Consider the following 23,906-nt stretch of genomic DNA (forward strand, 5'->3'; position numbering starts at 1 on the left):
TTTAAAACAAGCATAACAGGAAATGTGTGTGCAGAAAACAGTTTCGTATTTTATATTTCAATTCTTATTAAGCACAATTTAAAAGAAAATCAATTTTAACAAATTAATAATAAAATAAATTAATAATAAACGTTAAAATACAAGAAAAGTAATATTTTTTCCTCACATTGAAAAAAAGTGCCGGTATGCCTGGTCGAGATGGCTGCCTGGTCGTGAGGTTTGCGCGCTGGACTGTCGTTCGGATTTATCGATGGTCGAGGGTTCAAATCCTGCCTGCTCCCATCTCCCGTCGTCCTGCGGGAGGTTTGGACTAGGAAGTAAACTATCTTCAACTCTGAAGGAACATCCGAAACATGTAAAACATTTTTTTTACAAACCTGTGCGTATCGTCACAAATAAGCACTATGTCAAGTGAAATGATCATACCATAGAGAGAAAGCTAAAAGCATGAAATTGCGCTAACCAAAAAATATTGGTAATAATATTTCTAATCGCACATATTTATTATTGTTAGTCTAGATTCTAGATCCATAACAAATTTAAGTACATGACTGATCCAAACTAATTAATATGCTTAATATAAGCTTTTTTTTAAAGTATTTTTTTCTCTTGTTTTAACTGTGGCTCAGCTCGTCGTTAAAGTAGCTAAAACGAAAATTTCTTGCTGAGCTATAACATATTTCAAACAACAACCTAAATCACCTAGATTGTCCTAGATGCATCTTAGTCTCTCTCTCTCTCTCTCTCTCTCTCTCTCTCTATATATATATATATATATATAGGCCTATATATATATATATATATATATATATATATATATATATATATATATATATATATATATATATATATATATATATACATATATATATATATATATATATATATATATATATATCTTCCTCGCCAGCTATTTCGGCCATTTGTCAACCAAATATTAAAACATTGTCTTTTAGCGTTTTTAAAGTATATAAAATCAGTAAGTTACTAGACATAATAAATCATTATAGATAAAAAATCATTTGATATATAGATCTATTATCTATAGATATTAAATTTATTAATCATTAGGCAAACTGAAAATGAAATATAAAATAGAAAATATAGTAAAGAACTATTTCTAGATTTAGTCTTCTAATTAGACCCAATATAATTGTATTTTTAGAGTTATCTTTCTTGGAATAACCTTCATTTTTCTTGCGTTACTAATAAAAATACTAACATTAACAATCTCAAAAGTAGATCTACGACTACGATAAAAATACGGTACACTAAATGTCTAGATCTAGATATATATAGATCTTAGGTCTAGAATCTAGATAGATCTATCTAGTAGATCTAGAAATATAGACTCTAGATCTAGAAGTATATCGCTCATTTAACTCATCTTCGCAGCTTGGAATAAATGATATATTTTCTAGACACTACTACTACCTACTACTACCTATATCTATAAGTCCTATATCTACGTCTACTACTAGACTAGTACTACAACTCATCTAGACTAGACGTGACTAAGACTAGTGAGTAAAAATAAGTGAGTGACTAGATCTTGTATACTACAGTATAGCGACTACGGACTAGATCTAGACTAGAGTCAGAGTGACACAGATTAAATTTCGTTAAAAATTTTTAATTTTTTTATTTATAATTTAGGTTTGTGAATTAATATCTAGAATAATCTAGATATATAGACACTATAGTATAGTATATTTTAATTTACTTATGATGTTATCTATAATCTAGGTCTAGAGCTGCCCGGGGCCCACTCCCTCTGCGCTGGTGACAATCTGGTCTCTACTGTAACTATCTCTACTCTAGTGTCAGTAGTGACCAGTCTATTATAGTATTTCTATTTAAATTGATGTAAGCCAATGCCTATGCCTCTACTCTACTAACTCAAGAAAACATTAAGACGAAACTGGAACAGACACAAGAGACTCTTGAAGAGTAGTGAGATTCATAACAAACGAATATTCATGTCATTTTACTAGAGTAACACCTTTAGAGTCTAGTAAAATCACTAAATTTAGAAAGCATTCAGGAGAAAAGACTCAAAAGTAAATTACTTAGATCTAGTAGCAATTATACATAAATCACTGAACCATAATCTTCAAATACAAAAACAAAATCTAAACTACTCTAGACTATAGTAAAGCTGCTTTATCGAACAACCCGCTTTTGTATTCCATATCGGACATCACACATTTTTATCAATTCATCTTTATTTTGATGGTTATTATTTACAGAATTAGTGTGGTAGTATGGTGCGCCATCCATTTTTCTATTTTTAACACGTTTTGTATTCCTGTGCAAGATTTTTTTTCTACTAGGAGATAAAGAACAGCATGTTTTTTGAAGTCATACTCATGATTAGGATGCTACCGGTACTAAGGCTACTTAACTGTATAGCCCCATGGTTCATTAGCCAAGCAAGACCTCTATATATTTGGATTCATGATTTGAAAGGAGTACATGTATATTACACTTCACTTTCCTTGCTTTCCATTAAACCTATTCAAAGTTTGGGGGGGGGGGGGTTCTTCTGAGATTTGCCATTTTAGAAAAATGCTACAATATCTGATATATAAAAATTTATTTTTTTTGACTGTTCATGTATTGGTAAGTATGCTCTTCTCTGCCATTGCTAAATCTGTTTATATAGCACTGACCTTGCCAAAATTTTAAACTATCACTGTGACACGTGTATGACAATTAGACTTTCTATTGCACATATGGTAGTTCACCTCTTGCTTGAACAGAAAATACCTTTGAAATGAAAGAATTAGATGATTAAAGCATTTGAATGCCTGTGATATGGTTTTCAAGATGTTCAATATCATAGTCAGGGAATAAAATTGTCATACCTACCCCACCCCTCTTTGACATTAGATTTTATTTTAACTAAGCGTGTTGAAACTTGGCAGCAGAAATAAATTTTATAGACCAATGGATGACAAGTTTATAGATGTTTTCTTTTTTTTTTTCTAGGTCTAGCCAATATGGAGCTACACCAATTCAAATGCAAAAAAAATCACAGCAATTTGGCTTAACTTGTTTGATATGGCAGCTTTACTCTAGATCTAGATTACCCTATAACTATATTGTATAATTAATTTTATTAAATGAGTTGAATATGAATCTACATTATACTAGAGATTGTGTATATAGTCTAGAATAGATTCTAGATTTATATAGATCTACTTATTATATACATCTAAAACTAATGATCTAATCTAGACAATATATAATATATATATTAATATAGACTCTCTAGTAAATCTAGATCCATTCTAGATGCAACTTTGAATAAAATATATATGTATTGTTACGAATCTCACTATCCAGGCTCTCTGCAAACTGCACCATACACCACCAACTTAAAGAACTTGACAACTCTGGGCTTCAAAATAACGTAATAGTTTAATGTCAATACTGTACAATTGGCAGCACGTAACACAAGACTGTACAAATATCTTTCTGCCGTTGTAACGAACTGTAGATCGGGAAGTTGTGTCTGACTTGTCTCTGATACCTTCGCTCTTTATATAGGGCCCCTGCTGGCCTTCTAGAACCGGACAGAACGTCGCTCGACCATTCTGGGTGGTCAGATGACTACATCCCTCGTGATGCTCCTGAGCTCTGTTCACGACATTGATCCTTCTCAAACCGTTGTGTTGACACTCGTCTCGGCTGACCGTAGTAACTCGTCATGGTTGACCGCTCATCTAGGGATTTAGGGCGATTTGTGTCGGCTGACTACACACACACACCACTACCCCCATCTGTGCCACCACCAGGTTTATAACAATATGCAACCTCTGTTTGGGACCCCTCAACTCAAGAAAACATTAAGAAACTAGAACAGACACAAAATATAGCAGTAAGATTCATAAAAACGAATACTACTCACATTTGATTAAAGTAACACCTTTAGTAAAATCATTAAATTAGAGACCTTTTAGGATAGTAGACTTAAGTAAAGTAGCAATTATACATAAAACATTGGACCATAATCTTCAAATAAAAAAAAAAAAAACAACTAATAAAATACCGGTACTGAGAAAGACACAAAGATAAAGGCACATACCTTGTTTCATATGCTAGGACAAATATGTATAAATACTCCTTCTGGTCATAGTGTGATATACTCACTGTACCCACTGTATTTAAAAACTCACTAGTTAAGTTTGTGTTGTGTATTGTCTTTTATATCACCAAAACAGTTAACCAAAATACTGTAATAACTTAAGGGAGGCAACTCAACGAGGTATCGATGTTTATTTACACGGAAGACATGACAAACACATAGGACATCTGCCTTGAGCACAGCATCAGCTATAGACTTGGTCGAAATCGTTCTCTCTTCTCTAATGTCAACATCCTTCCTAGTCTAGTCACTAATAGTGCGCATCTTCTGCACTATCTTGGATGGCGGTGTGCATGGGAGGGTTATAACAATACTAAGTTAAGGAAAATAAAAAATTACCCCTTAAATATGAACATAGTAGAAGAATATGAATTACATCCAGGAGCAGCTACAGGGGCGTGTGAGCGATGATGCTGAAAAAATAGTCAAGACAGTTGGGTATACACATCTGTGAGTGTCCTTCAATGGTTGAGCTTGCAATCATATACACTGAATCCTCACTTGATGTGTCTGTTTAATGATGACTCAAAGTTAAGATGAACTTTCTCGAATAACCATTAATTCCATTTAATTCCAAAATACTGAGATACTACAACGTCCAAACGTTGTTTTTTTTTAATTTCACGGAATGCACATGGCAGTGGCAACACAGTGATTTGATGTGTATGATAAACTGGGCTGAGAATGCTCATTCGGCAAGGCGATCACTATTAGTCACACCATATGTAGTATGAATGAGAACTTTAGTATTTAAAAAAAATTTTTACAAATGTGTCAACATGACTGACAAAGGAAGAATACAACTCCTAGAGGATATAATATTACCCTATGAAGCCCACAAAAAACACTGACCTAGACACAAAGATGAACATAATAGAGAAGTCCAAAGGTGGAATGAAAGTCTTAGTCATCGCTTGTAGCATGGCGTCTTCTCATTTCATCATTTCAACTATACTTTAAAAGAAAGTGAAGGAGACAGCGAAGAGTACTGTTAGAAATAGGGCTGATGGCGATTTGGTTTAATTACAAAATAAGCAAGTAAATGCTCCTTAGTCTCCATATCATAAAGTCAGCTGTGTTTCCTTTATTTTTTTAATGTAACCTGGGAAAAATACTGTATATATTTAAATTTAAGTAAAACAGTACTGTATCTAATGGGATGGATTTACAGAGAGGCCAGGAATGAGAGGTGGCTTGGTATGTACCAGAAAAGTTGGAGTATCTCAATAAGAGGAGAGAAACTGAATCACTGACAAACCGCTAACATGGAGAACTTTTCGCAGATAATAGAAGAAGTGGATTGAGAGAAAATAAAAAAGCAGTAGCTCCTACCTTGGTCTTATGCAGTATTTACCACTAAGCCCTAATGTGTTAGGATGCTAGCAGAGTTTTCTAAAAACTATCCTTTAAGAAGAGCTCATAATGTATCATTTAGAATGTGTGGAGATTTTTTTTTAGTTTTAAACGAACATGCCCACACTCAGTATGTAACCTATCCCGAAAATGAGTATTTTAAAAGTTTTTTTTTATATTCGAAAGGTATTAAAAAGATAAATATATATTTTTTAAGTAGACATATTGTTCTTTTTTTAAAGTTAATTAATTTATTTTTTACAATTATATCTTGAATTTTTTTATTTTTTTTTACAATAGCTTATATTAACTCACTCTGTCTGTATGATAAAAAGTTTGCACAGGTTGTTTCTCCCACATCCATAAGGCTGAAATTTTTCACAATTATTTGTTTTACCTGACAACACAAGAATTAATTTAAAAAATTCACTTATTAGTTAATTAACTATTGATAATTAATTATTTTGTTTGGTATCAAGAACAAGTCGTACTTGACAGATGGGATGGTATAAATAGAATCAGTCCCATTGAACCCTGAGTGATATTTTATTTTAAGCATTAAAAAATGGTCATGTAGGCATTCACCAACATACTGCCTTCTTCCATCTTCTTTCACAACTGGTCCAGACAAGTGATAGGATCATAGCGCATTGAGAAATCTAAAAGCTAAACAAAAATAATTGGTATAAATATTTCTAATTTCACAGATTTATTATGTCTAAGTCCATTATGTGTATAATAACATGACTGATCCAAACTAATTTATACAAGCATTTTTTCATTGTTTTCTTGTTTTTAATTTTGTTAAAAAGAATTTTTTATTCAGAGTTACCTTTCTTTGCTTAGGGTATATTAAGGGCCTTTCTAATGGAATTCTGTGATATTGAGCTTAGCTATCAGATTACCTCTTGCTCCTTATGCATCAGAGTTAGAGCTAAAACAAATGCCAAAGATTTGTTTTTTTTTTTGAATCTGTGATCTATGTAAACATATTTGTGAATGGGTTTGTGTAGTTCTAAAACTTAATTTGAAGAGGAAAAGAAATCAAATTCACCCATATAGTGCACAGTAGCCAATTTTGTACTAACAATAAAGTTTAAACAGACACGCATCAACTATTCCTTCTTTTTTTTTTAAAAAGGAAATTGTTTTTTTTTAATTTTACATAGATCTTCATTTCTATCTGCCCTATTAAGCATGGTGGCTGAGTGGTAAGCGCTTGGCTTCCAAACCTGGGGTCCTGGGTTCGAATCTCAGTTAAGTCTGGGATTTTTAGGTTGCCCCAAGTCCACCCATGTCTAAGGGTTATCTGACTTAAGTTGGGGAAAGTAAAGGTAGTTGGTCGTTGTGCTGGCCACATGACACCCCACTTGTTAGCAATTGGCCAAATAAACAGATCTTAGCATATGCCTTATGGATTCATGTTCTTAATAGTGAATTAAAAAAAAAAAAAACTCCCTCTAAAATGATATCTAAGTTAGGATCGGGAAGTGGGGCTATCTACGAAGATCTGATTTCTGAATTTGTGAACATGCACTATTTACATTAGATTTTTACCAAATATTTAAATTTTTACTACCTTTACTATTTTAACTGTGAATAGACCTTGATTTTAATTATATGACTGTATAGAATCTGGCCCTTGTTGTTTAGAGAGAGAGTGGTCCTTGAGGGACTGCAGGCACGACATGGCCTAAATTGTGCCGATGTGCCTCAAATCAACAAATCAACAAAAAAAATCTAAGTTAGGTTCTTTTTTTTTTTCTTTTAGAAAATGTGTTGAGTAATAAGCAAAGCATGAGTGTTGCATGGATTCAACAGGCCCAGCTCAGGCCTCAGGCAAGGCTTGACTGCAAATGGATAAAAGCAGATATACAAGTAATTTGGTTTGATAAATTTGTAGAACTATATTTTATGCTCATTGTGCAATCATCACCTAAGATATTTATTGAGGGTGTGAAGGGAATTAATAAAAGCAGTATTCTGTGAGTTTCTTTTAAAAATTGTTTAAAAAAAAACAAGAATAAAACTAATATTTTGATTTAGAATTTAAAAAAAAAATTTAATAACTAGGTTTTTAAATAGTAAATTTTTATTTAAAAGCTTTTTAAAATGGTTTTGGTGATTTGTAAACTGATTCATTATATTTAAAATGATTTGTGTATAGACACTTCTTTTACATATAAAGTAACTTTTTTTTTTTTTCAAATTACAATAGTCTTAAAGCAATTGTAATTCAGTGACAGCTATAAAAAACAACATATTAAACACTTTTATTAAGTCTATAAGCTTGGCTAGAGAAAGCAAGTTTCCTGTTATGACAAAAATGTCTTAATTTAAATCAATTTGTAAACATTTTGTTTCCAGGCAAGTTTAACTAAAGATGGTCTCAGTCGGCTCTGGAATCAACTGGTCAAAGATGGAGAGCTGGCTGCTGGTGATAGCAATATACTCAATAGTGCAGGGGCTTTGGCAAAGAAAGGTAAGCAGATACTTAGAAGAATCCTTGTTTGAAAGATTTCATGCTCTTGACTTTGATAGTGCTGTTCAATATTAGGCACTTTTCTTTCTTTGAACTCTTTTTCTAAGAATCTGCACACAAATAATATTAATTAATAACATTTTACTTATATAGTAAAAAAATAAAAATTGTGAATTTGAAGTAAATATTATGACTAATTAAGCACTGTGGTGGAATTCAATTTACATACATGAGGTGAACAAGTATTGTATTTTTAAATCTCAGTCTTTGTATGCATGGCTTTTTTTTTTTTTTTTATACAAGGCTTGTTTTGTTTGAATGTGAGGCTTGTTTTGTTTGAATGTGAGGCTTGTTTTGTTTGAATGTGAGGCTTGTTTTGTTATGCTTTACTAGTTTCAGACTTTCATTCAGAAATTAGGATTTGTACATCCTAAACAAAACTTCATGTAGGGGATGGAAAGAGGTAGAGTTCTTAGGACCATCCTGATGACCTAACACTTGTTTAGTTAAGAATTTCTTTATTTTTTTGTCTATCATTCCATCTGAATTCATATTCTACTGCTGTCATTTTAGGTTTTTTTTTTTTTTAGTAAAACAGCAACATATTGCTTATTTGGGGGACCAAATACATTTTAACAACTTACAAAAGCTAAATGTCTTAAAATATTTTGTTTAATTTTTTATAACATTAAGTACTTAATCTCAGTTTGTGGAAGTCTTAATTTTCAAAGAATTAAAAAAGTTTTCCTTCATTGCTAATTTTAATGAAAATCTTGCTATCATTTATTTATTTTTTACAATATCTCTATTCAGGTCGCACATTCATGGGCAAAACTTGTGTGTTCATGGATCATAACTTTGTAACGTTTTTGTTAGAAGTTTGTCAGTTGATATATATATTATTGGGAAAATAAGTCCTAGCTCATTGGCTACACTGGGAAAACGTCTAGTTTGACTTGTAATTTTTCAAAATATAAAAAAAAACTAATTAAAATTTGGCTAGAGGACTAGAAAATCTGTATATGATTATGTCTTCTGCATGTAGACCCTATTCAAGAGTTTAATAAATTAATTTTCAGAAAAAATATTGTTTTGTATAGATCTAAGGGCCTATCATTGGATATTATAAAGTCTAGTAGATTTATATATTCTAGGATTTGTCTCAGGGTTGTAGGGGGTGGAAAGGGTAATGGGGCGGGATACAATTTTTTTCTATATTTTTAAAATCTGACCTTCATTAGTGTGACAGGTGGGGAGAATGTGATGTGTGTTTGGCGCGTTTAATGTCTAGGGGATGATTATTTTTAAAGCTATCACACACCTACCTATCAGCATATGAATCGGGAGCAGACACGCAACGAGACAAAGCAATGAAAGATAGATACAAAAGTTAAAATGAAGAATATTTATTTACATAAATATACATATAAGAATAAAAAGGGGAGGGTTTGCATCTATCTCTAAATATTACTAGATTTAATCATCACTCTTGCACCTAATAAGAGTATGTCACTTTGTCCTCTGACTTAGCTGGTATTCCTGTTGATGTCGCAGCTGGCTGTGTCCTGGCTTGAGGTTCTGCAGCTGGAGGTGGCGCTCTAGCGGATAGAGGGACGCCGGTGATATAGTTCTTGTGGAGTCTCAATCCCCAAAATCTAATATCTGTAGTGGGCACAGTAGGGCAGGTGGCCGGCTACCGTGGGCACAAGGTTACTGCGGATCTGCCGTGGGCAGCGTAGTTGACAGGATATGTCCAGTGAGTTGCAGAGGGTTGGCGTAGCTTTGACGTCTCACACAGATCTGAATCTATAGGGACGTCGCACCTAATAGCTTGACAGGTGGGCTGTCAAATAGGCGGGCAATGCCGATAGTGCCAAGTGATAGAGATGAGTAGATCTCAGTAGGCAAGTGCAGCGCTGAATAGCACTAAGCACAGATGCAGGTAAATAGATCGTTGATCCAATAAATAAATAGGCAGGTCAGTGAGCTAGTGCAGTGCTGAATAGCACTAAGCACAAAGATAGTAGGTGATTCTTGATATCAAACAAATAGGTGATTAATCCAGTAGATAAATAGGCAGACACCTGAGGGAGGCTGCGGATAAATAAAGACAAGTTAGGACATGTCTCTCATACATCTTATCGATGCCCTCGACTGAGGTGCATTCGTCAGATTGGTAAAATTGCTTTAGAGCACAAAGGGGAGATGATGACAAATGGGATTTGGAAAATAGATGGCTGATAGTAGCAATATAAAAAGGTACATAAAAGGGAAAGTAATAATATAAAATGTACATAGAAGGGGAAATAATAATCTCAAATAAACACCACAGGTGGATAGAGAAAGAAGGGGGGGGGGAATGGGCGGTGGTCAGCGACCCAGATGGTTTGTTTACATATGACCGTGGGTCGAGAACAATGAAGCGTGCTTGAATGGAGAGGGTGTCCCTTCAAGCGGCGCAACTCTCCTTAGAGTAAAATGAGTAAAGGGGAGATAATTCATAACTCTTTTCTAGACGCAGTATTAGTGCGCTAGTAAAATTATCAAGGCTGTCAACCGAGATAAAGGAAATAAAATAAGGTGTACAAATATATACATGGTTGCATCAATTCGTAGCATTAATAGATTAATGCAATACATAAAATATACATTAGCCATGTTCATGTTTTCTACTTACGACAGTGAGAAATACACAATGCACTAATTAAATATGAATGAAATAATAAACTACACATGATAAAATCCAATGGAAATATACACAGAGTAATTAAGATGGAACTTGTGATTAAGTTCGGCTTACCACCAGGTATTCCTCTAGGAGTAAGAATAAATGGTATAGTCCAGACTCGATAGCTCAGCTCGAATGAGAATGAAGGAGAGTCTGATTTGGGTTGGTTTACTTTATATAAGCCTGGAAAGTGCGGACGGACACAGGAAATGCCCTAGGCTAAGATTTATCTTACACGTGGGTGGATTTGACTCGAGGTGGGAGCCGCGCCTTGGAATATCACGTGGTGTGTTGACCAGGGTAATCTCTTAGATCAAAGAGAGACGTGAGAGAAGGGGGGGAGAAGGATTAGCTTGCATTCAAACCAAGGTGGTGTCAACCGCGACCGTCCTTCAGATATCCGGCGGGCAAGACAAAAGAGATTGTGTGTTTACCTTTCCCCGATCAAGGGCAGATAAATGAAAGGACGCACTTTAGCTATCTCCAATGTGGTCAACTAAGTCTAGCCTGGAGCGGAAAAGGTGGTGCGGGTGGAGAATTTAGGGGTAGGATGGGGAAATAATTAAAATAAAATAAATAAATTATGAAAAATAATAATTAATGCTGTGATAAATTTGAGTGACTCTGACAGCGAGTTTTTGACTTGTCACATACGCCGCCGCCAAGATGGATCTATCGCAGAAGATCCATAAAGTGCGAGCAGACTGATGTCACTCTAACTTTAAGATCAGTTGTTATCACAGTATTAGAAATAAAAAAATTGGAAAAATAAAGGGGTGGCCATGCCAGGAGGAGAGTCTGTCCAAGTCTGTCCGTGGTCTACTTTCCGTCCCTGATTATGTAGTCACCTGGGTGAAACATGTGGGGCTGCTTGGGAGAGTAGATTGGGCGATTGGATGAAATATATTTCCTTCCTGGGGCGGATTGGGGAGGGTGATTGGGGCTTAGGCGGGGTGCCCAAGGCACGTGTGCCCGTTGGGGCTTACCTCCGAAGCCGCTGTGAGGCGCTTCTTCACGAGAGTAAGTGGTCAGCTTACCTCGGTATCGTCTGACACGATCAATGTCATGGAAGAGTGGCCTGATAAAGAATGTGGAGTTCTGCCGGAGAACGTCCCCACGAGTGCGATAATCTGGCTTACATCGTGGCTTCCTGACACGGTCAATGCCAGGGGAAGGTTGATAATGAATGGTGACTGAGGAGCCATGGTGAGAAGAGTTTTCACGAGCGCGAGGGTTCGGCTTACCTCGTGACTTCCTGACACTATCAATGCCAGGGGGAGGTTGATTCGGAATGGTGGCTGAGGAGCCATGAAGAGGAGTGAGTCCACGAGAGCAAGGGTTCATCTTACCTCGGGGCATTCTGACACTGTCAATGTCAGAGGAATGTTGCATGATTTTGGCTGAGTAGCCTGGGTCAAGTAGACCCTCGCGAGCGCGAGTATACGACTTAACTCGTGACTTCCTAGCAGTGTCAATGCCAGGGCGGAGAGGTTTGAGCTTCGCTGATGAGTCGGGACTAGGCGTATTAGTGTGGCGACCAGGGTTTCCAACCTGCTGGTTGCTGCCACGTTTCTGCTTCGTCGATCTACCGACGGGCAGAGAGAAGTAAGGTTTATTGACTACTCCAAGAGGGACATATTTGGAGCCTAGGATGAAGTCGTACACTGGCGCGTCCATGACGGCGGCGTCAATGGTGCCATGCACGTACCTGCACTCCACGTGTACCCTCGCGACAGGTAGAACCTTTGGAGGAATCTCACGGTCAAGGGACTGAATCGTCACAGTTCTATCTGTGAGATCAGCCGGATCAACCAGTGCTTTGCAGATAACTGAACTTACCGCACAGCCTGTGTCAAATAGGGACCGGACGTACCGCCCGTTAACCAGAATGGTCTCTATCCCGGGGGAAGATGAGACAGGGTGAGGAAGTGCCGGTAGGACTTACGTTTTCGTAGGGCCAAGGGCAGTGTGTTCAGGGGCCACAGTCAGTGTTGATATGACGTATGGGTCGCCCGCTGTTCTATCAGTCCGTGTTTGCTGATTAGATGCAGAGGGTTTGGGGACCGCGGTCATTACTGAAATGGTCTGTGAGGCCTGCTGCTTTTGGCGGTTGGGTTGGTGGCTACGCATGCTGTTGTTGCAGTCACGGTAGGCACGGTTAGGTTTGTTGCCACGCGTGCTGTTGTTACAGTCACGGTGGGCTTGGTTGTTCTGGTCATGACGAGGCTTACGTGCTGGGAAGTTGCCGTTTTTGCGCAAGGCTGGTTGTTGGACTGGTGCCTTTTTAGGTAGGGGTTGGCTTGGGGGCATTGGCTGAATTGGGGCGTCGCAGTTTGCAGGACTATTAGACTGAGCAGGAGGGTTGGGCTGGGTAGACAATGTGGAATCGTCGAGAGGGGGGATATCAGGTATGAAAACTTCATCCTTAGCAGCAACTTCTGTGTCCGTTTGGGCAGTGCACCCGGTTCGGACGTGAGTCGTGGTTTTACTCTCCTCTGCTTCCTGGTCTTGTCTTGCCGGTGTGATGTTCAGCTCGAAACTCTGCGGTCTTTAGCGCTGTCTGATTTCTAGTATTTCCTGTCTAATCGCATTCAATGCCAATTCATGCTCCCTGGCTAATCTTCTTCCTTCCTTTTCGTCTTCCTTTCTTTTTTCTTCCTTTTCGTCTTCCTTTCTCTTCTCTTCCTTTTCGTCTCTATCAAAGGCCTCAAGCCGTTCCCTCACATATTCTCTCCGCTCTGCATCATCATCATATAGGAAGGCCGCGATGTATTCAAATTCATCTATCTTCTGTTTCCTGTCAGAGTCCTCTTCGGAGCGTGAGTCGTTGGCCATGGTGATGAGGGGTGGGTAATGAGAGGTACTAGGATGGTGGAGGGGCAGATAGAATGGATAATAGGATTGAGCTAGAATTAAAGAAAGTGGGTTAGTGAAAGTGGGTCGCTGGTTATAGGAAAGAGTGCAAAAGGAATGTGGTGTCTGCCTAAGCTAATCACAAAGTTCCTGCAAGAAAATATTACACATGAAATGCAATAATAATAATAAATAAAATATGACAGAAGTGACACTCTTGATAAAGCGAAGTGATGATGCTTATAAATACTTTTAGAAAAATATTGATAGGAAATTTAGTTATTGCTGCCTGTTCGTGCCTGCTGTACTAATGGGTTAAATCCAGGACGGGCTCGCCAAAATGTGACAGGTGGGGAGAATGTGATGTGTGTTTGGCGCGTTTAATGTCTAGGGGATGATTATTTTTAAAGCTATCACACACCTACCTATCAGCATATGAATCGGGAGCAGACACGCAACGAGACAAAGCAATGAAAGATAGATACAAAAGTTAAAATGAAGAATATTTATTTACATAAATATACATATAAGAATAAAAAGGGGAGGGTTTGCATCTATCTCTAAATATTACTAGATTTAATCATCACTCTTGCACCTAATAAGAGTATGTCACTTTGTCCTCTGACTTAGCTGGTATTCCTGTTGATGTCGCAGCTGGCTGTGTCCTGGCTTGAGGTTCTGCAGCTGGAGGTGGCGCTCTAGCGGATAGAGGGACGCCGGTGATATAGTTCTTGTGGAGTCTCAATCCCCAAAATCTAATATCTGTAGTGGGCACAGTAGGGCGGGTGGCCGGCTACCATGGGCACAAGGTTACTGCGGATCTGCCGTGGGCAGCGTAGTTGACAGGATATGTCCAGTGAGTTGCAGAGGGTTGGCGTAGCTTTGACGTCTCACACAGATCTGAATCTATAGGGACGTCGCACCTAATAGCTTGACAGGTGGGCTGTCGAATAGGCGGGCAATGCCGATAGCGCCAAGTGATAGAGTTGAGTAGATCTCAGTAGGCAAGTGCAGCGCTTAATAGCACTAAGCACAGATGCAGGTAAATAGATCGTTGATCCAATAAATAAATAGGCAGGTCAGTGAGCTAGTGCAGTGCTGAATAGCACTAAGCACAAAGATAGTAGGTGATTCTTGATATCAAACAAATAGGTGATTAATCCAGTAGATAAATAGGCAGACACCTGAGGGAGGCTGCGGATAAATAAAGACAAGTTAGGACATGTCTCTCATACATCTTATCGATGCCCTCGACTGAGGTGCATTCGTCAGATTGGTAAAATTGCTTTAGAGCACAAAGGGGAGATGATGACAAATGGGATTTGGAAAATAGATGGCTGATAGTAGCAATATAAAAAGGTACATAAAAGGGAAAGTAATAATATAAAATGTACATAGAAGGGGAAATAATAATCTCAAATAAACACCACAGGTGGATAGAGAAAGAAGGGGGGGGGGGAATGGGCGGTGGTCAGCGACCCAGATGGTTTGTTTACATATGACCGTGGGTCGAGAACAATGAAGCGTGCTTGAATGGAGATGGTGTCCCTTCAAGCGGCGCAACTCTCCTTAGAGTAAAATGAGTAAAGGGGAGATAATTCATAACTCTTTTCTAGACGCAGTATTAGTGCGCTAGTAAAATTATCAAGGCTGTCAACCGAGATAAAGGAAATAAAATAAGGTGTACAAATATATACATGGTTGCATCAATTCGTAGCATTAATAGATTAATGCAATACATAAAATATACATTAGCCATGTTCATGTTTTCTACTTACGACAGTGAGAAATACACAATGCACTAATTAAATATGAATGAAATAATAAACTACACATGATAAAATCCAATGGAAATATACACAGAGTAATTAAGATGGAACTTGTGATTAAGTTCGGCTTACCACCAGGTATTCCTCTAGGAGTAAGAATAAATGGTATATTCCAGACTCGATAGCTCAGCTCGAATGAGAATGAAGGAGAGTCTGATTTGAGTTGGTTTACTTTATATAAGCCTGGAAAGTGCGGACGGACACAGGAAATGCCCTAGGCTAAGATTTATCTTACACGTGGGTGGATTTGACTCGAGGTGGGAGCCGCGCCTTGGAATATCACGTGGTGTGTTGACCAGGGTAATCTCTTAGATCAAAGAGAGACGTGAGAGAAGGGGGGGAGAAGGATTAGCTTGCATTCAAACCAAGGTGGTGTCAACCGCGACCGTCCTTCAGACATCCGGCGGGCAAGACAAAAGAGATTGTGTGTTTACCTTTCCCCGATCAAGGGCAGATAAATGAAAGGACGCACTTTAGCTATCTCCAATGTGGTCAACTAAGTCTAGCCTGGAGCGGAAAAGGTGGTGCGGGTGGAGAATTTAGGGGTAGGATGGGGAAATAATTAAAATAAAATAAATAAATTATGAAAAATAATAATTAATGCTGTGATAAATTTGAGTGACTCTGACAGCGAGTTTTTGACTTGTCACAATTAGTTGTTGTTTTATAGTTTTCTTTTTTTTTTTTTTTTTTCGTTACTGTTAAGGGAGTTAATACACCGACAAAAATAAAATGGTAAAAGACATTGGAAATCATGAGTTACTTTTCCTCTATAGATCGTATGTTTTTTAACTTCGCTAAATAGCAACTACATATAACTGAAAGTTTTTCACAACTCTATATGGACATATTTCATATATCCAGAACTGATCTTCCTTAAGCCCTTTTTGTCATTTTACATTACTATGGAAATCGCTCACAATACTGAAGAAAAGATTTGAAAGCTTTAATTCTTTTATAATGTTTTCAAACCACTATTTCTCTTTAATAGACATCAAGCTCATACGTATAGATGATGTTGGCTCACACAGCAAGCTTTGTTTTTCATCGGCTTCTTTTTGAAAATCACGTTTCACATATTTTTTTTCCCGCTTTTAAAAAAAGTTTTATGAATTAATCTAAGACAGATAAACACACACATGCACACAAGACATAAAACAAGAAAAAGATAAAAATACTTAAAAAAACAAAACAACTTACACTACACATAGTTGTATCAATCTGTTTAGATCAGTCTTGTAATTAAATTTGTAATAGTTTGGATCTAACAATAATAATATAATATTATAAATATTTTTACCAAATCTTTTTGTCTAGCCCTATTTCATGCGTTTAGCTTTCTCAATATATGATCCTAATTCTGGTCTTGACCATTTGAGAAGGGTTTGGGGGTGAAAGAAGGGGGTAGTAGTTTGAGCTACATGTAATAATAATGTAGCCATTGAAAGTTCCATATCAAATCACTACTGTCCCACCGACTTTCCTCGGTAATCATAAGTTCCGCTAGCTTCAAGCCAAGTGTGACCTTCTAACCCCATCGTTTAGCCAGAAGATGCTTTCTACAGCACTCTCTTTCGATATATATAGAATCAAATAATAAAAAAAAAAACAACAGGTTGTTGCAATGCTTAAAGTTAAACGAGCATAGCAAAACTTAATGATACTTTTTTTTTATTCTCTCTCTTTCTCTCTTGCAGTATCTCTCTCTCTCTCTCTCTCGTTGTCTCATGACGTCCTGAATAGTATTTGAGGTAACGTAAATCCAGTTGTATTTGTACGTCTGAAAGAAAACGATGATGTTGAAGCAGAGACATCAAAAAGAGGCTAGGCTAGAGGTGGGCGGGAACTCAACAAACGGAAAGCAATGGTTCTAAGTGCGAAAAGAGAGAGAGAGAGAGAACAAAAAAACAGGGCTAGAATATACCTTACCTTGCTCACGTGCAAAGACGATCACTGTTTAAACACCAATGAGATTGTGATGAGCTGCTAATGACGCAAAACAAGGTTCAAAATCCGGGAGACATTCACAGACTCACTTCTAGACAAAAAATGTTGAATGTATTTCCGAATATTATTTGCAAGTAGATTTCTTTGTTGTGTTTCTAGTGTTTTGTATCACATAATGCCAAGTATAGATCTAGTGCAGTGGGTCTATCAGCCTCGTTTCTCTGATGACGTTCTCCTTGAGTTTTCGAACGATAAGCCGTTCCATTTTTTCTTCACGTCATCCTTCTATTTTCTTTGTTCTCTTTTTCCCTCCCCCCCCCCCCCCCCACTTGTACTTATCCCGTAAGGATTGTGTTTGGAAGGCCGTCTATTCTTGTAGGGGCGGCATTAGCAGTAGAATGACCCCAAAGCGAGTGTCATTTGAGGAGGTCTGCATATTTGTTTGATTTGCTAACGATGATAAAGGAATACCCCTCAGGCGTGACGTCAGGGACGATTGTCCTTCTCGCCACCCATAAGGGTCACCTCTTGCTATTGCCTAATTAAAAAAAAAACCTAAGATGAGCGAGGCATCCTGCACTATCAAATGTAAAACTATGGTCTCCAGCCCTATCAATTTTAAAACTATGACCTCCAGCCCTATCACATGTAAAACTATGACCTCCAGTCCTATCAATTGTAAAACTATGACCTCCAGCCCTATCACATGTAAAACTATGACCTCCAGCCCTATCAATTGTAAAACTATGACCTCCAGCCCTATCAATTGTAAAACTATGACCTCCAGCCCTATCAATTGTAAAACTATGACCTCCAGCTCTATCAATTGTAAAACTATGAGCTCCAGCCTTATCAAATGTAAACCTATGGCCTCCATCCTCCAGCCCTATCACGTGTAAACCTATGGCCTCTAGCCTCCAGCCCTATCAAATATAAACCTATGACCTCCAGCCCTATCAATTGTAAAACTATGACCTCCAGCCCTATCACATGTAAAACTATGACCTCCAGCCCTATCAATTGTAAAACTATGACCTCCAGCCCTATCACATGTAAAACTATGACCTCCAGTCCTATCAATTGTAAAACTATGACCTCCAGCCCTATCACATGTAAAACTATGACCTCCAGCCCTATCAATTGTAAAACTATGACCTCCAGCCCTATCAATTGTAAAACTATGACCACCAGCCCTATCAATTGTAAAACTATGACCTCCAGCCCTATCAATTGTAAAACTATGACCTCCAGCTCTATCAATTGTAAAACTATGAGCTCCAGCCTTATCAAATGTAAACCTATGGCCTCCATCCTCCAGCCCTATCACGTGTAAACCTATGGCCTCTAGCCTCCAGCCCTATCAAATATAAACCTATGGCATCCAGCCCTATCATGTAAACATATTGCCTCCAGCCCTATCGAATGTAAACCTATGGCCTCTAGCCTCCAGCATTATCAAATGTAAACCTATGGCCTCCATCCTCCAGCCCTATCACATGTAAACCTATGGCCTCTAGTCTCCAGCACTATCAAATGTAAACCTATGGCCTCCAGTTCTATCAAACCTTTGATTAGTTTTTCTTGCCCCACAAAATCGTACATTAGGTTCTCTCTTCCCATCAAACTTTAAAATTTTCCACTCTCACCAAATTTGTAGAGAACTGTGCCTAGACTCTTGATGAAACTTTAGGCCAACGGAATCTCACTGCTGACGGCCTGTCCGAACAATTGCTCTGGGAGGGATTCAAACAGATGTAAATAGATCACATCCATTTCCAAGTGCTAGATTCCCAAGACTCTCGAGGCTAGAAGCAAGACTGTTGGCGAGCAGAACGGGAAATCCCCTACATTTTCCCTCAATGTAGCCTACCACAGTGGCCTTGTGGGTGTCTGGCATAGATGTGGATCATGACAGGGTTGTTGTGGCTCTCTTTCAATCCCCGACCTGTGCATTGAAGACAGTTCTTAGGCACCCAAACGGAAGAATATGTTTTTTGCTACCTTATTGGTCTAGTTCTTTCCTCCAAGGACCGTTTCTACCTCGGCCACGTTGGTCTGGGTAGTGTGGCCCGGGGTTTAGTCCCGCCAAGTAGCTTCTCTTGTCCATAACAAGCCTAGATGTGGACCTTCTGCTCCATCAGAACATCGTCTATTTATAACGTGCATTCTAAAAAAAATATAATTCGAAAGCTGATCAACACGCATTTTAAAATGTCTAACTTGTCTTTCTCGCATCACAATCGAAAAATAAAAAGGATTTGGAAAAGCCGTATAGTCATAATAATAATACAAAAATGAAATTAGAGTGGAAAATACAACTAATAGTCACGGAAATTGAAAACATTCTGAAGCATAAATAAAGCGCTTTTTTTTTAATAAATTTAAATAATAATTACAGTATAGTGATTGATATTCTATTGTTATACTGCACAGCCCTCCTTGGCATGGATCATGAGTGGCACTTTCATTAATGATGATAGGAATCTTTTGTTGCCTGTTTAAAACTCATGTGGGAAAAGAGAAAAGCAGTGTAGAGTCTAAGTAAAAGAAAAGAGAGAGAGAGAAAGGTTATATATACATTCTAAATTGAAATGTGGTATGTAAAATTTGTCCCATGGCATTTGAATTTATGTTCTTCTACATGTAATATGTATCCATTACAAGTCTTTCAGCTCTTTGTCATTAGCTTGATGGTCGTTGGAAGATATGGGCAGCATTGTGTCTGTAGGAGTGTGGTACAAGAAATAGTTATCATCTGTACTGGATATTAACATTGTCTTGCTAAGCATACGAAACTGTGAACGAATAATTAAAAGTTTATACATTAAGAAAAATCATATTTTCTGAAAAAAATTGATATATTTGGTTGATGTAACAGTGGAGAGGAAATTTGAATGTTCTTGAGTTGTAGCATCTAACTACATATTTTTCTTGACAGAATAGAGTCAGTCGCAATAGCTTTATGGTCGTTGGAAGATATGGGCAGCATTGTGTCTGTAGGAGTGTGGTACAAGAAATAGTTATCATCTGTACTGGATATTAACATTGTATTGCTAAGCATACGAAACTGGGAACGAATAATTAAAAGTTTATACATTAAGAAAAATCATATTTTCTGAAAAAAATTGATATATTTGGTTGATGTAACAGTGGAGAGGAAATTTGAATGTTCTTGAGTTGTAGCATCTAACTACATATTTTTCTTGACAGAATAGAGTCAGTCGCAATAGCTTTATGGTCGTTGGAAGATATGGGCAGCATTGTGTCTGTAGGAGTGTGGTACAAGAAATAGTTATCATCTGTACTGGATATTAACATTGTCTTGCTAAGCATACGAAACTGGGAACGAATAATTAAAAGTTTATACATTAAGAAAAATCATATTTTCTGAAAAAAATTGATATATTTGGTTGATGTAACAGTGGAGAGGAAATTTGAATGTTCTTGAGTTGTAGCATCTAAATACATATTTTTCTTGACAGAATAGAGTCAGTCGCAATAGCTTCAGTGCAAAACTAATGTTTACTTTAATAACTGTAGTTTTTTTTTTTTTTGTTTTTTTTTGCTTGAATTGTGCGCCACTTGCTACTAGATCTAGATCTAGACCTTAGTGCTATGAAATGTTTTGTTACGGACTTCCTCAGTACTAAACAACAAACACGGGCTCGGAAGTACTCTAGAATTATTTGCCTTTATGCGAAGTAGGTCTTTGAAGGTCTGCACTCTGATTATTTAGCATTATTCCAAGCATGATGTGAAACGTATTTAACTTCGACAAGGCCAAGGTACATTTAAACAAACAGTTTTGGCTAGTTTATTGTTTCTTGTCTCACATGCCTTGTTTTTAGGGAAACATCTGATTGACAGGAAAGTGTTAGAGAATGAGCCATAACTTGTTTTTATTTCTGGTTACATGTTTGCAGTCAAACGAAACTTATTTAGATGCTAATAAACAAATAAAAAACTAGAAAATATTACAGTGTAATGAGTACACATAAATATACTCACTCGAATTCAACTAAAGTAACCTCTGATTCTCCTTCCTTAAAAAAAAAAAGTGAATGTTGGCATGCTATATTGTTCATGTTTCGCGAGTAGACTCGTGTTAAATATAGCTTGGTTTTACAAACACAAATCTCTTATAGGGTGACACTTTTGGCAACGTTGTCAGTGCGAGTGCATTGAGTGCCAAACAGAGTTCTTAGTACGACTTTGTGTCTGTCACGTAATAAAGCTGTCAATGGTCGCTAATAATGTAGACCAGTATTTCCCAAACTGTGTTCCGTGGAACCCTTATGTTCTGCGAGGCCTGAACAGTTCCACGAACTACTGGAATATTTAACTAGTAGACCATCACGTGAATTAATCTCTCTAGAAAATAAGCCAAGTGTTCCGTTAAATACTCAGAATGTGCAAAGTGTTCCGCTAAATACTCAGAATGTGCAAAATGTTCCGTTAAATACTCAGAATGTGTGAAGTGTTCCTTTAAGGAAAAAGTAGGCCTATTGGAACCACTGATGTAGACTATATTTCCAGAAAACACTTTCAACTTGTACAGACTTGTATTACTGTAGACTAAAAATAGTCACTTAAAACTCCAAGGGAGCTGAAAAATAAACATTTTCACAAGATGTTGTATCTGGATATTTTGAATCTACACTTCAGTCGAAAAGTATCAAAAAGGGGCAATAAAGAAATTCAATTTAGCTATTGTACGATTGGCTGTTTATTTTTAGAGAATGACGCATTGGTTTGATGGATTAATTTTTTTTACTGTTGAATCTGTATTTCATCTCATTAATTTAGTACCTAGGCCCTATATGAAAATAATATATCTGAATTATTCTGTTTGATTACTTTTACTACTATGAAAGTTTGTGACATTCAATTATTCCATTATCTAAAGTGGATTTCTATTCCCGGAATTCTATTCTCGGATTCCCAGTGTACGCTTGAATTTTGTGCCGGAGATTAAAATCTTGAACTACTACAAAATAATATATACACTCAGTTTTTATTAATTAGCACTTATAGCACTATATTATAAATACAAACTGTTTTAAACAAGGCGTCAACACAGTAAATCAATGAAAGTAACATTTCAGAGAACTATTTGAGAACTGCATTGTTTCGTGTCTTTCTATATTAATTACCTTTGGGTGTCTCTGTTGTTTTCTAGGGGTAATTAAAATGTCAAGTGCTAAGTTTTATTTTACACCAGTAATGAACTGTTTGAGAATCGGTGTACGTAACATAATTGCAATTAATTTCGTTGCCAGGGAAATCCCGTTTACGTCACGAGGGAGAGGGCACCTGGAAAAATGATCTGCAGTTTATCTCCCGCTCGCCCCACCCCCTTTTCTGCCACAAATACGAGATGAATGGAAAATTCGAAGTGTTTTGCTTTCCTGGCAGCGCCCCCCTCCATCTCCTGGTATTTTCTGGCATCCAACCAACGACTTGTGGCCACACAACATGGAGTGAGCCAGCCACGGTATCCCCGCCCAATATCCACCATACGGTATTACACATTTTATACACCATTAAGTATTGACAAAATACACATTTGTAAAGATAAATATAGAAGTTGTCTTCGAGTCAGAGGATTAATGAGGAGTAAAGTATTTCACGTGGCTACATAGCCCCAGCTGCGACCTACATATTTTGCCACATCCAACACAGGCATAACCATTGTCCACCAGAGTTCGATTTAGCTTCTCTTTTCGCCGTCTGCAGCTGTCCTCGGCAAAGGATTTCTTTTAGTCTCAAATGTGTATCCCGCAGCCTTTGTAAGTGACCTCCAGCTTCCTCGTTCTGAAGCCGCCTGCCGCTAGATGCTCTCTTCAATGTCAGTTAAAGCAATCTTGTCTTTAAAGCGTTTCCGTGGGGCACTTTTCTTACGCGGACCACCTTTCAGCTCAACAAAATGACTACCTTTAGCATACGTTATTCCCCCATTCGGGATACGTGCCCTGGCTAGCGTAACTGTCGGACCATAAGAAGTCCCTCTTATGGTGTCCATACCGGCGTTTGCAAGCACATCGCTATTTGGAGTGCTGTTGATGATGGAGTTCAAACATCTTTGGTGAAAGCGTTCAAGAAGTCTTTTATATATAGAGAGATAAATCATAGTTTTAATACATTTCTACTGTATTTCAAAATGTAATACTTCGAAACAGTGTCCTAACATTTAGTACATCATACAATGTTTACCTGCTGGACTGGAATGGCTGTAGCTTCTGTTAAGATTAATTAATTACCAATTAATTTTTATTATTTATTTTGTAAAGTAGTTCATGTGTCTTCGACAATGAATAATCGTGCAAAGTTTCAACTTGATCCGAGAATGGAAAGTGGGAGAAATAACGTGTACAAGACAGAGTGACTTGATTTCAGATTTGTGTAAAGGAGGGCTAGATTACTTTACCTGGACGCACTCTTAGAAGCTTCTGGCATTATTTCATCATGTTTGATTTCCAAAACAAAAATAAAAAGTTCAGAGTTGACGTAACATTCAAAAGTGAGTGCTCATAATTGCTTATGACTGATTAGGATGACAGAAGG

At 37.4% G+C, this 23,906-nt stretch overlaps 1 protein-coding gene across 2 annotated transcripts in view; it reads left to right on the top strand.

Annotated features, from left to right (window-relative positions):
* The first annotated feature begins 1,160 nt into the window (after positions 1-1,160).
* The window catches only part of LOC106066440 (E3 ubiquitin-protein ligase HERC2-like), a 120,442-nt gene continuing 97,696 nt past the window's right edge, over positions 1,161-23,906 (top strand). For both annotated transcript variants that reach the window (XM_056038993.1, XM_056038994.1), the window contains exons 1-3: positions 1,161-1,266; positions 7,275-7,381; positions 7,871-7,985. In XM_056038993.1, coding sequence (XP_055894968.1) covers positions 7,301-7,381; positions 7,871-7,985 — 196 coding nt within the window. In that variant the 5' untranslated portion in view covers positions 1,161-1,266; positions 7,275-7,300. The remainder of the gene's footprint in view (positions 1,267-7,274; positions 7,382-7,870; positions 7,986-23,906) is intronic.

This window comes from Biomphalaria glabrata, chromosome 8, assembly GCF_947242115.1.
Source record: "Biomphalaria glabrata chromosome 8, xgBioGlab47.1, whole genome shotgun sequence".
Classification (NCBI taxonomy): Eukaryota; Metazoa; Mollusca; class Gastropoda; family Planorbidae; genus Biomphalaria; species Biomphalaria glabrata.